Source organism: Malaclemys terrapin, chromosome 11 (genome assembly GCF_027887155.1).
Source record: "Malaclemys terrapin pileata isolate rMalTer1 chromosome 11, rMalTer1.hap1, whole genome shotgun sequence".
Lineage (NCBI taxonomy): Eukaryota > Metazoa > Chordata > Testudines > Emydidae > Malaclemys > Malaclemys terrapin.
In genome coordinates, this window is record NC_071515.1 from 9,600,832 (window position 1) to 9,618,026 (window position 17,195).

Genomic DNA, 17,195 nt, shown 5'->3' on the forward strand with positions numbered 1-17,195 from the left:
TCAGTGTGAACAAGGTGTTGCATTACTGCAATCAGCCTCAGGAAACGTCCCATAATCCCCTTAAGTCAAGTGACCACTCGTCATTGTTTTGGATATGCCCTTTGAAAGCTCTGTTTGACAGCCGGCTGCTTATCTGCTCCGAGACAAAGCAACCATTAGCGTGGAATGTTGCTTGCGGTGAGTGAGAGAGAGAGGGGGGTGGGGAGAGGGAGGTCTGCTGCTGTCTGAATTTACAGGACAGCATGCTGACATGCTCTCAGCCCCCCCCAAAACCCACTCTCTCTCCCCACACATACCAACACTCCCTGTCACACTCCACCTCACCCCCCGCATTTGAAAAGCACGTTGCAGCCCCTTGCATGCTGGGCTAGCTACCACAATGCACTGCTCTCTGTGGCATTGCAAGAGCTGCTAATGTGGCCATGCCAGTGCGCTTGAATCTGACAGTGTGGACACACTGCAGCGCTTTCCCTACTGTGCTCTCCGAGGGCTGGTTTAACTCTCAGCGCTCTACATCTGCAAGTGTAGCCATGCTCAAAGGAATGTGTGTTTTCCTCAGTTTTACATATAAGCAGCAAACAGACATCAAGCTAATGAGGGATGGAGGCAAACCTCACACTAGCAAGTGTGGGAGAAGACAACATGGCATCTACACCCAGCAGGAGAGAGAAGCTTGTTCTCAAAGAATTCGTTTCAACGGTTTACTGGTCTATAAAGACTGGGGGCTGAACCTCAAGTGGTAAGCAACTGAATCAACTGTAGAGAGTGAGGTCTTCTCTCAAAGATAATGCCATACTGGTGATTAATATCACTGTGAAATGTATACATTAACACTACAGAAGGAATTATGGATTCTCATTAATATTATGTTTTAAAGCATGTGGTTGAAGAAAGGAAGGAACAATTCCCACCCAGACAGGAGGGAATGTCACAGCTTTGTAAATTAAGCTAGGTGTGACCAGAAACAATGGAAGCTGCATTTACATGGAGATCAGCAGGGGGATAGGACACTCACAGGAAGGGAAAAGCACCCTGAGTATTATCATGCCTCTTGAAACAAAATCATTGAACTTTTGGTGATATAAACAAGGACAGAAGCCATCGTTGGCATCCATCACTAGACAGATACAAGAAAATATAGCTCTTACAAGCTGAGAAAGATTGGTCCTTCAACTCCCCCTAAATATTAAAAACAGTAAGGCATTGATTCAAAGAGAGCCATTTAAGTATACAGAGCAGCGTTTCTCAAACTGGGGGTCCTGACCAAAAAGGGGATTGCAAGCCTATTGGGGAGAGGGGGGGAAGGTCATGGCAACGCTTACTCTTGTGCTGCCTTCAGAGGTGGGCGGCCAGAGAGCGACATTCCGTGCCTCCCCGTTTGAGAGCCTCTGGTCTAGTACACAGAGGTACTTTGGGGTGTGACCTGCACGCATGGGAACTATGATAGCAAAACACTGAGGCACTCAGCGTTACAGGTAAGAGGTGACAACTCTGCACTGGTCTGGACTGCACCCCATAATGCAACAGTGGTCTCGCAACAGGTGATTTTGTTTTTAACTAAATCCAACATGAATCAGACAACACATTTGAAACATACAAGGTAAGACAGACAAGGGGTTTTCACCTTCTGAAAAATGTTTAACTGTTCTGTAACATCACCTCAGAAACAAACTCCCAACTGGCTTATCAACCTGTACTTGACAAAAACAACCATGCAATAAGAACTGATTTGGGGGAAGGTTTTACGCTTCATTTCAGTCATTTCTACAGACTTCTGAATCTTTCAGTAGCCCATGAGCTCCCCCTTGAAGCTTCTAAGGACCATTCTCGGCTGGTATGAAATACTCCTGCTTGGCTCAAGAAGCTGCCTCACTTCTCATAGACTCAAACTTTAAAACCGGAAGGGACAATCAAGGTCATCTAGTCTGTCCTCCTGCACATTGCAGGCCACGGAACCTCACCCACCCAGCCACTCCTGTAATAGATCCCTAACCTCTGGCTGAGTTACTGAAGACTTCAAGTGACAGAATCCACCATTTACGTTAGTTTAAACCTCCAAGTGACCCATGCTCCATAGGAAGGCAAAAACCCCTCAGGGTCTCTGCCAGTCTGACCCAGGAAAAATTCCTTCCCAACCCAAAACATGGCAATCAGTTAGACCCTGAGCATGTGGGCAAAACCCACCAGACACACATCTGGGAAAGAATTATCTGTAGTAACTCAGGAGCCCTCCCCATCTAATGTCCCATCATCGGCCGCTGGAGATATTTGCTGCTAGCAATCACAGATTGCCTACAATGAGCATGTACGCAGTCTCATCTTACCATCCCCTCCATAAACTCATCAAGCTCAGTCTTGACACCAGTTAGGTTTTTTGCCCTCACTGTTCCCCTTGGAAGGCTGTTCCAGAACTTCAATCCTCTGATGGTTAGAAACCATCTAATTTCAAGACTAAACTTGTTGAAGTCCAGTTTATAACCATTTATTCTTGTGTCCATATTGGTGCTTAACTTAAATAACTCCTCCCCCTCCCTAGTATTTATCCCTCTGATGTATTTACAGAGAGCAATCATATCTCCCCTCAGCCTTCATTTGGTTAGGCTAAAAAAAACCAAGCTCTTTAAGTCTCCTCTAATAAGGCAGGTTTTCCAATCCTCCGATCATCCTAGTAGCCCTTCTCTGCACCTGTTCCAGTTTGAATTCATCTTTCTTAGACACAATATTCCAGATGAAGTCTCGCCAGTGCCTTGTATAATGATACTAATACTTCCCTGTCGCTACTGGCCTGATACATCCTAGTACTGCATTAGCCTTTTTCACAGATGAATCACACTGGCAGCTCATAGTCATCCTCTGATCAACCAATACATTCAGATCTTTCTCCTCCTCTATCCCTTCCAACTGATAAATCCCCATCTTATAGCAAAAATTCTTGTTGTTAGTTCAACTTCTGAGTTGAAGCATCTCAATAATTCCACCAGGGGCAGGGAAAGCAGGCACCAGAAGCATCATGGTCAAGTGCACCAAGCAGAGAGCTGGGAGCCAGGAACTCCACTCCTGAGTTTTATTCCCAGCTGTGCGACAGTGTGGATTTAATAATATTGTATTGTCTCTGTCTCCTGCCTGCTGATCACCAAGTTAGCTCTTCTTCCTAATCTGCCCCCTTTCCCTTGCAGATTTACTCAGGGACTATTTCCATAGCAATAGATTATGATTTCATGAAAGAACAAAAAATTATGGTATCACTGAATCCAGGCAAAACTAAGGGGATAACCATAGGAGAACTGTCCCCTATATATACTCATATGTTGTGATAAGAAGTGTGAAAGGAAATGTAGAACATCACACCACAGATTAAGAGGCCTGGGTAATCATTAAAAAGACCGTAGAAGCAACTTTGTTTGATTTGTTAAGAATACCGTTAAACCCCGGCGCAAGATGGCTTGCCCTTTAAATGGAATTGGGCCTAGCCCTAATCAGCCGTCTCCCAGCTGGCGCTATGTGGCCAGAGATCAGATAATAGCCTGAAGATCACCTGGTCCTTATTAGAGGCAGCAAGAGCACAATTAGGGGGAGTTGCAAGGACCAGGAGTGCTTCTGCAGATGTTCCCAAATCAGGGAAAAGAACACAATTGATAGGAGGAACTTGTGTTCAACAACTTTAATGTTAAAGAAATAAAACTGAAGCACTGAAGGAAAGGGACTGGAATCCTGCAGCTAGAGAGTTCCTTGGTGCACAGGTCAGTAGCATGGCCCACTGGCTAAATGACACCTTCAGACATTAAGGATTCAGACTTGTTGCCTTTCCATCTGTTTACATGGCCATCATATTCCTCAGACAGTGTTACAAATTAACTTTCTTTTTGCAGGTAGGGACTTACATCTTTTGTGGATATAGCCTTGTTGAAACATCGCCTCCATGAACACAAAGTCGCTGTAGACGGAGCGTTCCATCACTACACCTTGTCCTATGATTACAAACAGGTTCTAATCATGAAAGACTCAATAAAACTATGCTGCAACAACATCAAGTCATAGCTATTAGATAATAAGCAACAGTCAGGCTCTTATAATTACATAATCTTGGAACACACTCTTCTCTGGGCAAGTTAACGTACCAAAAGAGTAAAGATTTCACCCCTCAACATAATATCAGGCATAAGTTCAAATGAACGTACATCTCTAGCACTACTGAACGTACCAATTGATAAATTCTATTCAGGTTTTTATAGCACACCTATCATCATAATATCCAAATACCTTCCAATGATGCAATAAGCAATACATCATGAGGAGACCCCATCTGAAATCTAGTTTGTTAATGTGAAGGCAAGGATATTATTGTTCCTCCTTATAGGAAAGAGCTCTCGTGTTTAAAATACACTCAGATACTACAGTGAGGGCTACCCTAGAAATACATGTAACAAACATAGCAGGTGCAAGATGGCTGAGTTAATGCTGCTGCTGGAACCTTAAAAGTATAGTTAGGGTACAAAAGTGGCTATGGAAATAGCAACTTCTTACCTAACCAACCTGTTCCTCTCATTTGCTTACTTTACACTGATTAGAATAAGATTGTTAATTTTTATCTCTGTTAATGAGGCAAATCTGATACAGCTATCGAAGAGGGAGTCAGATTTTTTTTCTGGCTTACACGTCATCACAGAATCTGTATTCTTGGTGATGTGTGAACCAGAAACACCACAGCTTAACTTTCAAATTCCAGGTCAAGCTTGCAAGACTGAATGTTAGAAAAACCACTCCCCCCCGCCCCAAGCTTCCAGATCAATTCTGCTTAGTCACAGAGTGGCCACAGGTATGGACCCTTACAAGGCAAAGCGTATTTTTATCCTGAAAGATGACTGTACAATTTCAGTTATGTATTTTTGGGCTTTGATTTTAACTGTGCCACCTTAATGATTATATTCAAAAAGCCACATTAACAGGTCTAAGTGCAGTTTCCTCTGGAAAATTCTGCCAAGCTGACCTGACGGATTACCAACTTAACTCTGCTGTCCCCCTGAAAGAGCTAATGAAGCTCACCATCACAGTGTGATGCCTTTTAGACAGACATAATGAAAAATAGTATAGTTTATATTCTGAATAGAACTGCTATTTTGTTTTTTAATAATTCAGACGGTTTCTCATTTTTAAACACTACTTTATAAAAAGGACTATTCAAAAAACTAATGGAATAATGAGATTTTATATTTTAAAATACAGCTATGGGAGGCAGCCAAACTGTTAAAGGCAGCTTAATCATTTTAACAACTCTAGAATCCAAAATCACCAATTAATTTAGAAATGAAACTTAACCTGTAGACAGGAGCAGCTCCAGTGCGTCGGAATACTGCAAAACACGGTTACTGTACAACCAGGCTTGTAGGCGATATGAATTTCCATCAGAACATTTAGGATCGTTGTAAAATTTCTCTAGACTACAATGGCCATTAAATTTCTCATCCAGTAGTGTTCCATCTCCTGTGACCTTGTCCAAATAATGCACATCTGCTTCTGGGAAATACTGCATACCTGAGACAAAGAGGAATCAAGATCATAAAATTGTTTGCTTTGGTTTAAACTGGACATTTCCTATTCATTTTAGTTATTTTTAAAACTGTAGTTTAAAGTGAAATTATTTTATTTACAGGCATGCATACATAACTCATCTCCACAAGTTCTGGGCAAATTACTACTACACAATGTTCTCCAATGAATACATCTTTCAGTTTCTTCTTCCTTCCTCTAAGCTGTTGTTCTGAGCAGCCCTTTCCCTGTCCACCGTTCTTATAACCCCACTCTATTGCTGAGAGAACATTCTTACTGCAGTGTAACCCAAGACAACCTACTGAGAAAATTCCCACTGACTTCCTTAGGGCCAGGATTTCTTCCACCAACACCTCTAGAACTGCCCACACATTTGGAAAATGTGACATCCAGAAATCCCAGTTTGCCATATATTTGGTATTCTCATTGCCAGTCAAACCACTATATTAACTGTGGCAGCAAAGAACTATTCAAGCCACCCCAAACCACTGACACTTGATGAATCAGTGCCTTTGCTTGTACAAGGATTGCAATAATGTGTTATGTTCCATAAAATACTATAGAGGACAGAAAAAGAATCAGCCATACCTAGCTTTTCTGCTATTTGTTGTGCAAGTTTGCCCTTCCCAGAAGATAAGTTGCCATCCACAGTAAAGATTTTGCTGTATTTATTGAACTTTTTAGTAGATCTGTCTCCCAGCATATAAGCCAACCAGCCATACCGCAACTTCTGCTGAGCGCTCACGTGAATTTTTGCCTGCAAGAAAACACAACCACCAAACTAATGAATTCAAATTGTTGATTTTAACATAATATTTATATTAATACAATGACCCAGAGGCCCCAATCAGAATCAATGCCTATATCAGTGTGTATAGCGCCTAACACAATTAAAGGCATCATTCCCGCCTGGGAGCGTTTAGTTTTAGGACCTGATCTTGTAATCAGATCCATGAGAGTATAACCATCTGTCCTGCAGCCCTGATTGTAGAATCAGGATCTATTAAATGATTAGATTTATCTGTAGCGTAACCCAGGAAGTGAAGAAAATACTATCTAATAGAAATCACGAGTGATTTAAAGTGATTGAATATGTTACCACAAAATAGAACTTGGCCAGAAGAAAAGGATGGATATCCCTAGTCTAAAAAGTGCCAAACATCTTAAATGACTTATTTTAAGGTACAATTTATTTACTACTAATTTTATACATATCTATGTCCACTACTCAGGCCAGAAGAGACCATCCTGATCATCTTGCCAGATCTTCTGCTTACCAGTCCATAGAACTTCACGCAGTAATTTCTGCATCTGTTGAGCCATAGCATATATTTCAGAAAGACATACAGATTTGTTTTAAAGATTTCAAGCAATGGAGAAACCACTACATCCTTAGGTAAGCTGTTCTAATGGTCAATTGCCTTCTCTGTTAAACATTTGCTCCCAATTTCTACTCCAAAATTGTCAAGCTCCAACTTCCAACCATTGGATCTCCTTATGTGCCTTTTTCTACTAAGATTAAAGGGCCATCTATTAACAAAAATTGCTTCGCCGTGTCCATACCTGCAGACAATGATCAAGTCACCTCTTGACCTTCCTTTGGATAAACTAAATAGACTGAGTTGCTTTAGTCTCTCATTGTAAGGCAGTTTTCCAGATCTCTAATGATTGTTGGAGTTCTTGTCTGAACTCATTCCAATTTTTCCAATTCCCTTTTGAAGTGTGGACATCAAAACTGGACACAGCATTCTACTAATGCTCTCATTGGTACTACATACAGAGTCCACGGGTATCCACTTTATATCCATGGACCATTTCTGCAGATAGCAGCCTGGATGCGAATACAAATTTTGTATCCACACAGGGCTCTGACGGTAAGAGCCGGGCAGGCAGCTACGAGGAACTGCAGTACGGATCCTCCACCTGCCCTGGGCGGGGATCTGGGGAGCAGGTAAACTGGGCGGGGGGCTACCTGGGCCCCCTGCCCAAGGTAGGTGGAGGGTCCGCCGCGGCTCCACACAGCTACCCGCCCAGCTCTTATCATGGCCAGGCTACAACCCCCAGCACCACCCCACCGGGCTAAGTCTGGAAGAACCGTGCTGGCAGCTGTGAGGAGCCTGGGTCTCTCCACCTACCCTGGGCGGAAGGCTGGCACACTGCCTGTGGGCTGCTCGGGCCCCCCGCCCAGGGCAGGTGGAGGGTCTGCCGCGGCTCCCCACAGCTGCCAGTGTGGCTCTCCCAAACCCAGCTCCGGACAGGGTGGGGGGCGGCTGGGAGCCGCAGCCCGGACACAGTAAGAGCTGGGTGGGCAGCTGTGGGGAGCCTGGGTCTCTCCACCTGCCCTGGGTGGGGGGGCCTGAGAAGCCCCCGGGCAGCTCCCCAGGTCTCCCCCTCCCAGGCCAGCATGGAGCCTAGCTGAGGAGCTGTTGTGGACCCTTCACCTGCCCGCGGTGCGGAGGGGGGCCTGAGAGCAGTCCCCAACCGTGTCCCCGCTCCCCAGGATCCCCACCCAGCCGAGGTTAGGTGGAGGGTCTGTGACGCCGCGTGGGCTCCCTAAAGCTGCCTGCGGCTCTCACCGACTGGACTCCGGCAAGGGGATGTGTGGGAGCCTCAGCCTGGCCCCCAGTGTAGAGCCCTGCAAATCCACGAATATCCGCAAATAATTTTTGCAGATAGCAGATTGGATGCGGATACACATTTGCATTACCACTCGACCAATAAGAACAACATAGACTCATAGACTTTAAGGTCAGAAGGGACCATTATGATCATCTAGTCTGACCTCCCGCATGATGCAGGCCACAAAGCCGTCCCAACCCTTCCCCTTGACTCTGCTGTTGAAGTCCCCAAATCCTGTGGTTTAGAGACTTCAATTAGCAGAGAATCCTCCAGCTAGCGATCCCTGCCCCATGCTGCGGAGGAAGGCGAAAAACCTCCAGGGCCTCTGCCAATCTACCCTGGAGGAAAATTCCTTCCTGACCCCAAATATGGCGATCAGTAGAACCCCGAGCATGCAGGCAAGATTCTCCTGCCAGACCCTCATTGGCCATCATACTATTTACCAGCGATGGCACGCTGTTCATTTGACTAAAATCATATTATCCCATTAAACCATTGCCTCTATAAACTTATCTAGCTTAATCTTAAAACCAGACAGGTCCTTCGCCCCCACCGTTTCCCTCGGAAGGCTGTTCCAATATTTCACCCCTCTGATGGTCAAAAACCTTCGTCTAATTTCAAGCCTAAACTTCCCCACGGCCAGTTTATATCCATTCGTTCTCGTGTCCACATTAGTACTGAGCTGGAATAATTCCTCTCCCTCCTTGGTATTTATTCCTCTGATATATTTAAAGAGAGCAATCATATCCCCCCTCAGCCTTCGTTTGGTCATCCTAGTGGCCCTTCTCTGTACCCTTTCCAGTTTGAGTTCATCTTTTTTAAACATGGGAGACCAGAACTGCACACAGTACTCCAAATGTGGTCTCACCAGTGCCTTGTACAACGGAAGCAGCACCTCCTTATCCCTACTCAATATACCTCGCCTAATGCATCCCAAGACCGCATTGGCTTTTTTCACTGCCACGTCACATTGTCGACTCATAGTCATCCTGCGGTCTACCAGGACCCCGAGGTCTTTCTCCTCCTCCGTTACTTCTAACCGATGCATCCCCAGCTTGTAACTAAAATTGTTGTTAGTCATCCCTAAATGCATCACCTTACACTTTTCACTATTAAATTTCATCCTATTTCTGTTACTCCAATTCACAAGGTCATTCAAGTCTCCCTGCAGAATATCCCGTTCGTCCTCCGAATTGGCAATACCTCCCAGCTTTGTGTCATCTGCAAACTTTATCAGCCCACTCCTACAATCGGTTCCGAGGTCAGTAATAAATAGATTAAATAAAATGGGTCCCAAAACTGAACCTTGAGGAACTCCACTGGTGACCTCGCTCCAACCCGATAGTTCACCCTTCAATACGACCCGCTGCAGTCTCCCCATTAACCAGTTCCTTATCCATCTCTGGATTTTCATATCGATCCCCATCTTTTCCAATTTAACCAATAATTGCTCGTGCGGTACAGTATCAAACGCTTTACTGAAATCAAGGTATATTAGGTCCACCGCATTTCCCTTATCTAATAAGTCTGTTACTTTCTCAAAGAAGGAGATCAGATTGGTTTGGCACGATCTGCCCTTGGTAAAACCCATGTTGTAATTTGTCGCAATTGCCATTGACCTCAAGGTCCTTAACTACTTTCTCCAAACCTTACCAAGAGTGATTTTAAATTTCTCCCAGGCCACTAAAAAAAGCTATTGAACAGCATCAGCAGGACCTACTAAAAATACCCCCATTGGATGATGACTCCCCACATACAATTACTTTCTAATTTGTCAGTTAACCAGTTTCCATCCAATCCACGTAACATGAGCTACATTGCTACGCTAGTGCTATGTAAGCGATCATATTCTATGCAACAGCATGTCCACGTTTAGAGATTTACAATTAAACTGAAGGGATCAACCCGCACAGTCTCATAATGTTCTACTTGCCCATGATGAACAGCTTTCATAGAATCATAGTATATCAGGGTTGGAAGGGACCTCAGGAGGTCATCTAGTCCAACCCCTGCTCAAAGCAGGACTTAATCCCAACTAAATCATCTCAGCCAGGGCTTTGTCAAGCCTGACCTTAAAAACCTCTAAGGAAGGAGATTCCACCACCTCCCTAGGTAACAGTGCTTCACCACCCTCCTAGTGAAAGTTTTTCCTAATATCCAACCTAAACCTCCCCCACTGCAACTTGAGACCATTCCTCCTTGTTGTCCTGTCATCTGGTACCACTGAGAAGAGTCTAGATCAATCCTCTTTGGAACCCCCTTTCAGGTAGTTGAAAGCAGCTATCAAATCCCCCCTCATTCTTCTCTTCTGCAGACTAAACAATCCCAGTTCCTGCAGCCTCTCCTCATAAGTCATGTGTTCCAGCCCCCTAATCATTTTTGTTGCCCTCCGCTGGACTCTTTCCAATTTTTCCACATCCTTCTTGTAGTGTGGGGCCCAAAACTGGACACAGGACTTCAGATGAGGCCTAATCAATGTCGAATAGAGGGGAATGATCACATCCCTCGATCTGTTGGCAATGCCCCTACTTATACAACCCAAAATGACGTTAGCCTTCTTGGCAACAAGGGCACACTGTTGACTCAAATCCAGCTTCTCATCCACTGTAACCCCTAGGTCAGGGGTAGGCAACCTATGGCACGTGTACCGAAGGCAGCATGCAAGCTGATTTTCAGTGGCACTCACGCTGCCTGGGTCCTGGCCACCAGTCCGGGGGGCTCTGCATTTTAATGTAATTTTCAATGAAGCTTCTTAAACGTTTTTAAAACCTTATTTACTTTACATACAACAATAGTTTAGTTATATATTATAGACTTATAGAAAGAGACCTTCTAAAAACTTTAAAATGTATTACTGGCACGTGAAACCTTAAATTAGAGTGAATAAATGAAGACTCAGCACACCACTTCTGCAGAAAAGGACCCAGGGCAGGGGTCGGCAACCTTTCAGAACTGCTGCCTAGCCACTCGGTCTCTAGTCTGTAGCAGTGAATGGGATTTTTTCCGTCCTAAGAGCAGGACTCTGCACTTGTTTTTGTTGAACCTCATCAGGTTTCTTTTGGCCCAATACTCTAATTTGTCTAGGTCCCTCTGTATCCTATCCCTACCCTCCAGCATATCTACCACTCCTCCCAGTTTAGTGTCATCTGCAAACTTGCTGAGAGTGTAGTCCACACCATCCTCCAGATCATTAATGAAGATATTGAACAAAACCGGCCCCAGGACCTACCCTTGGGACACTCCGCTTGAAACCAGCTACCAACTAGACATGGAGCCGTTGATCACTACCCGTTGAGCCCGACAATCTAGCCAGCTTTCTATCCACCTTATAGTCCATTCATCCAGCCCATACGTCTTTAACTTGGCGGCAAGAATATTGTGGGAGACCGTATCAAAAGCTTTGCTAAAGTCAAGGAATAACATGTCCACAGAGCCAGTTATCTCATCATAGAAGGCAATTAGGTTAATCAGGCATGACTTGCCCTTGGTGAATCCATGCTGACTGTTTCTGATCACTTTCCTCTCCTCTAAGTGCTTCAGAACTGATTCCTTGAGGACCTGCTCCATGATTTTTCCAGGAATTGAGGTGAGGCTGACTGGCCTGTAGTTCCCCGGATCCTCCTTCTTCCCTTTTTTAAAGATGGGCACTACATTAGCCTTTTTCCAGTCATCCAGGACCTCCCCCGATCGCCATGAGTTTTCAAAGGTAATGGCCAACGGTTCTGCAATCACATCTGCCAACTCCTTTACCATCCTCGGATGCAGCGCATCCGGCCCCATGGACTTGTTATTGTCCAGTTTTTCTAAATAGTCCCGAACCACTTCTTCCTCCACAGAGGGCTGGTCACCTTTTCCCCATACTGTGCTGACCTTCTTCATGAAGACAGAGGCAAAAAAATCATTGAGTACATTAGCTTTTTCCAGATCCTCTGTCATTAGGTTGCCTCCCTCACTCAGTAAGGGGCCCACACTTTCCTTGACTGTCTTCTTGTTCTCCCCCACTGAGCTTAGTAAAACATCACTAGTTTTCTCATCATCATCAAAAAGAACAGCCAAGAAGATTGTGTTTTTAGACTGGTAAAAATGAACATGTTTGCAAGACTGAGCTCTTAAATGTAGAGCTCTAAGAATAAAGAAAATAAATAGTGCTTTGCTACTTTATAGTACCCTCCACCCAAAGCTTTCCAAGCGCCTTCCAAACATGGGTAAATCAAGCCTCAAGTCTTTGGAATAGTACCATAGTAGTGTATCAGGGGCTCCATTTTACAGATAAAAAACTGGGCTGGAGTGGTGAAATGACTTGTGAAAAGAAATCTGTCAGAGCAATGAGCAGAATGCTGATTTTTCTGACTCCCAGCCCTGTGCCTTAATAACAAAACCATTCTTCCTGTCCAAGTGATCTGCTAATGATTACATGTAACATGTAGCCAAAGTCTTAGAAAACACAAGAAGTGTCTTCAGATTTGTAATGAATTCCAGGTTAGAATATGAATTAAGTTTACCTAGATGTGTGTGTGCATATTTTATATATATATCAATATAATGTGGGTGCCAAACATGAATTTTATAAAGGATCCTCGTATCACTTTTTTCACTCTGAACCCTTGCAAAAGGTCGAGTGCATCACTTCTGTGGTATCCAGTCACTTGTGACAGCAAGATGCGATACCGATCCAGTACTCTTCCCCAGGATTATTACTAAACACGGCTTGAGGTAACATTTAAAGTTATAGAACTTAAGGCCAGAAAGAACTAGCCCCACCTCCTGTACATCACAGATCACCACCTTGACCCAACCCCTGCACATTAAACCCAGCCACCAAAATGAGACCAAAGTATTACAGCCTACAAAAGACTAGACTATGATGTGCCACAGGAGCGGCCAAGCTACACCAGTGCCCGAGGCCCCCCACAATGGTAGGAATTTCTCCCCAGATGAGTCTGGCAGGCGACTCACAACCCAGGCTGCAGCGGAAGGTGGGAACCCGCCAAGGTCACTGCCCGTGAGTCCTGGGGGAAATTCCCCCCGCCCCGTACGGGGACCTGTCAGTCCCTGAGCGCGGGAGCTGGGCCCGGCGCTGCACAGAGATAACGAGGGACCCGCTGCCAGGGCCCGCCCTAGGACGCGGAACGCCGCAAGCCCCCCGCCCCGCCTCACCACTCGCACGGCGCCGAGCCACGGGCGGCCCCGAGCGGCCGCAGCCCCCGGGCGGGCGAGCTTCCCCAGGCCCAAGGACATCGCGGACCCAGCACAACGGCTGGAAGATGCTCTTCCGCTGCGACCAACGCGACGCCAGCAGCGGAAGGACCCACAGGCGGGGGCCTAACCGGGTGCCGGCGCGGATATGACGTAAGAGGACCCGGTGCATAGGTGACCTTGGCGAGCGCCTGAGTGGATAGGGTGAGTTGTGGGCGAGGCGCCTGCTCTCAGTCTCTCCTCCGCTTGGTTCTCTCCTGTGACCCTCCCCCCGCCACGGGGAGTGTCCCGTTCGGCCGGGCGTGGGGCGCTCCGAGCTCCGCTGCACCACCGAGGGGCCAGCGCCGGCTGGGGGTGCCCCCGTGGGCCGGGCCGGAGCATGGCCCCTCCCTGCGGGCTGGAAGGGGGCCAGGCCCCATGTTCAAGTCCCTGCTCTGCCACAGACTCCCCCTGTGACCTTGGCCAAAACCCCAGTCTCTCTGTGCCTCAATTTCCCCAAGTGCCACATGGCAACAGCGGCACTGCTGATCTGCCTCATGGGGGGGGGAGTAGGGGAGTGATTCAACAGCAGGGCAGGTTCAGCTGCTACACTGATGGGGGCGTGGATAAAGTACCTGTGGACAGGGTGTAATGATCGTCATGCACTCCCTATGTCAAGGGTAGGCAACCTATGGCATGCATGCCCAAGGCGGCATGTGAGCTGATTTTCAGTGGCACTCACACTGCCTGGGGCCTAGCCACCGGTCCAGGGGGCTCTGCATTTTAATTTAATTTTTAATGAAGCTTCTTAAACATTTTTAAAACCTTATTTACTTTACATACAACAACAGTTCAGTAATATATTATAGACTTAGGGTATGTCTACACTACGAAATTAGTTCGAATTTATAGAAGCCGGTTTTATTGAAATCGGTTGTATACAGCCGATTGTGTGTGTCCCCACATAAAATGCTCTAGGTGCTCTAGTCGGCGGACCGCGTCCACAGTACGAGGCTAGCATCAACTTCCGGAGCATTGCACTATGGGTAGCTATCCCACAGCTATCCCACAGTTCCCGCAGTCTCCGCCGCCCCTTGGAATTCTGGGTTGAGATCCCAATGCCCGGATGATGCAAAACAGTGTCGCGGGCGGTTCTGGGTACATGTCGTCAGGCCCCTCCCCCCCGTCACAGCAACGGCAGACAATAGATTCGCGCCTTTTTACCTGGGTTACCTGTGCAGACAACATACCACGGCAAGCATGGAGCCCGCTCAGCTCACCGTCACCATATGTCCTCTGGGTGCCGGCAGACGTGGGACTGCATTGCTACACAGCAGCAGCTGCTAACTGCCTTTTGGCGGTAGACGGTGCGGTAGACTGGTAGCCTTCATCGGCGATCTGGGTGCTGGCAGCCGTGGGGCTGCATTGCAACAGCCCCTTGCCTTTTGGCAGTAGATGGTGTATTACGACTGTTAACCGCCCTATTACAAGTTGGGTCATCGCACATTAGAAGAGTCTTCCCCGAGCAGCAGATCGTGCAATAGGCCTGAAGACCATCGTCATACACTAACTGCCAAGCGCCCAGTATTTGCTGCCAAGCACCCAGAAAGATGCCGAGGGCTATCAGTCACGCTGCACCGTCGTCTTAAGATGTAAAAAATAGATTTGCTCTGTATTCATTTGCTTCCCCCTCCCTCCGTCAAATCAACGGCCTGCTAAACCCAGGTTTTCAGTTTAATGTTTGGGGGGCCATTCTGTGTGACAGGTGTTTGTGTTTCTCCCTGATGCACAGCCACCGTTCTTGATTTTAATTCCCTGTACCTGTACACCATGTCGTCACTCGGCCCGCCCTCCCTCCTTCCCCTAGTCCGTCAGATGCTACTTTCGCGCCTTTTCTTTGAATTCTGGGTTGAGATCCTAATGTCCGGATGATGCAAAACAGTGTCGCAGGCGGTTCTGGGTACATGTCGTCAGGCCCCTCCCCCTTCGTCACAGCAACGGCAGACAATAGATTCGCGCCTTTTTACCTGTGTTACCTGTGCAGACAACATACCACGGCAATCATGGAGCCCGCTCAGCTCAGCTGAGCTCACCGTCACCATATGTCCTCTGGGTGCCGGCAGACGTGGGACTGCATTGCTACACAGCAGCAGCTGCTGACTGCCTTTTGGCGGTAGACGGTGTAGCATGAGTGATAGCCGTGGGGCTGGCAGCCGTAGGGCTGCATTGCACCAGCCCCTTGCCCTTTGGTAGGCGACGGTATATTATGATTGGTACCCATCGTCGTCGTACTGGAGTGGCTGTCAATCATGGCCACCTGGGCAGACATGCTACTGTTTCGATGATGATGGCTACCAATCGTAGTATACTATTTTCTGCCAATTGCCCAGTATTGTCTGCTAAGCACCCAGAAGAGGCCGAGGGCGATGCTGGGTGCTGGCGGACGTGGGGCTGGCAGACGTGGGGCTGCATTGCTACACAGCAGCAGCCCTTGCCTTTTGGTAGATGATGGTATATTATGACTGGTATCCGTCATCATCATACTGGAGAGGCTATCACTCATGCTGCACCGTCGGCTGCCAGCTTAAGATGTAAAAAATAGATTTGTTCTGTATTCATTTGCTTCCCCTTCCTCCGTGAAATCAGCGGCCTGCTAAGCCCAGGGTTTTCAGTTTAATCTTTGGGGGGACCATTCTGTGTGACAGTTGTTTGTGTTTCTCCCTGATGCACAGCCACCTTTCTTGATTTTAATTCCCTGTTCCTGTACCTGTACGCCATGTCGTCACTCGGCCCTCCCTCCCGCCCGCCCTCCCTCCTTTTCCTGGTCCATCAGATACTAGTTTCGTGCCTTTTTTCTGACCAGGCGCCATAGCTAGCACTGGGATCATGGAGCCCGCTCAGATCACCGCGGCAATTATGAGCACTATGAACACCACGCGCATTGTCCTGGAGTATATGCAGAGCCAGGACATGCCAAGGCGAAACCCGGACCACCCGAGGAGGCGATTGCAGCGCGGCGAAGAGAGTGATGAGGAAATTGACATGGACATAGGCCCCAGCAATGTGGAAATCATGGTGTCACTGGGGCAGGTTCATGCCGTGGAACGCCGATTCTGGGCCCGGGAAACAAGCACAGAGTGGTGGGACCGCATCGTGCTGCAGGTATGGGACGATTCCCAGTGGCTGCGAAACTTTCGCATGCGTAAGGGCACTTTCATGGAACTTTGTGACTTGCTTTCCCCTGCCCTGAAACGCCAGGATACCAAGATGAGAGCAGCCCTCACAGTTGAGAAGCGAGTGGTGATAGCCCTGTGGAAGCTTGCAACGCCAGACAGCTACCGGTCAGTCGGGAATCAATTTGGAGTGGGCAAATCTACGGTGGGGGCTGCTGTGATCCAATTTGCCAGGGCAATGAAAGACCTGGTGATATCAAGGGTAGTGACTCTGGGCAACGTGCAGTCAATAGTGGATGGTTTTGCTGAAATGGGATTCCCAAACTGTGGCGGGGCCATAGACGGAACCCATATCCCTATCTTGTCACCGGAGCACCAAGCCACCGACTACATAAACCGCAAGGGGTACTTTTCAATGCTGCTGCAAGCCCTGGTGGATCACAAGGGACGTTTCACCAACATCAACGTGGGATGGCCGGGAAAGGTACATGATGCTCGCGTCTTCAGGAACTCTGCTCTGTTTCGAAAGCTGGAATAAGGGACTTTCTTCCCGGACCAGAAAGTAACCGTTGGGGATGTTGAAATGCCTATCGTGATCCTTGGGGACCCAGCCTACCCCTTAATGCCATGGCTCATGAAGCCGTACACAGGCAGCCTGGACAGGAGTCAGGACCTATTCAA

At 47.2% G+C, this 17,195-nt stretch overlaps 1 protein-coding gene across 1 annotated transcript in view; it reads right to left on the minus strand.

The window, feature by feature from the left end:
• NDUFA10 (NADH:ubiquinone oxidoreductase subunit A10) overlaps positions 1 to 13,468 on the minus strand; it is a 60,061-nt gene extending 46,593 nt beyond the window's left edge. The window contains exons 1-4 of the mRNA XM_054044079.1: positions 13,324 to 13,468; positions 6,136 to 6,304; positions 5,317 to 5,532; positions 3,882 to 3,968 (exon numbers count right to left, since the gene is read on the minus strand). Of these exons, the coding sequence (XP_053900054.1) occupies positions 3,882 to 3,968; positions 5,317 to 5,532; positions 6,136 to 6,304; positions 13,324 to 13,404 (553 nt within the window). The 5' untranslated portion in view covers positions 13,405 to 13,468. The remainder of the gene's footprint in view (positions 1 to 3,881; positions 3,969 to 5,316; positions 5,533 to 6,135; positions 6,305 to 13,323) is intronic.
• Between the last annotated feature and the right edge of the window lie 3,727 nt (positions 13,469 to 17,195).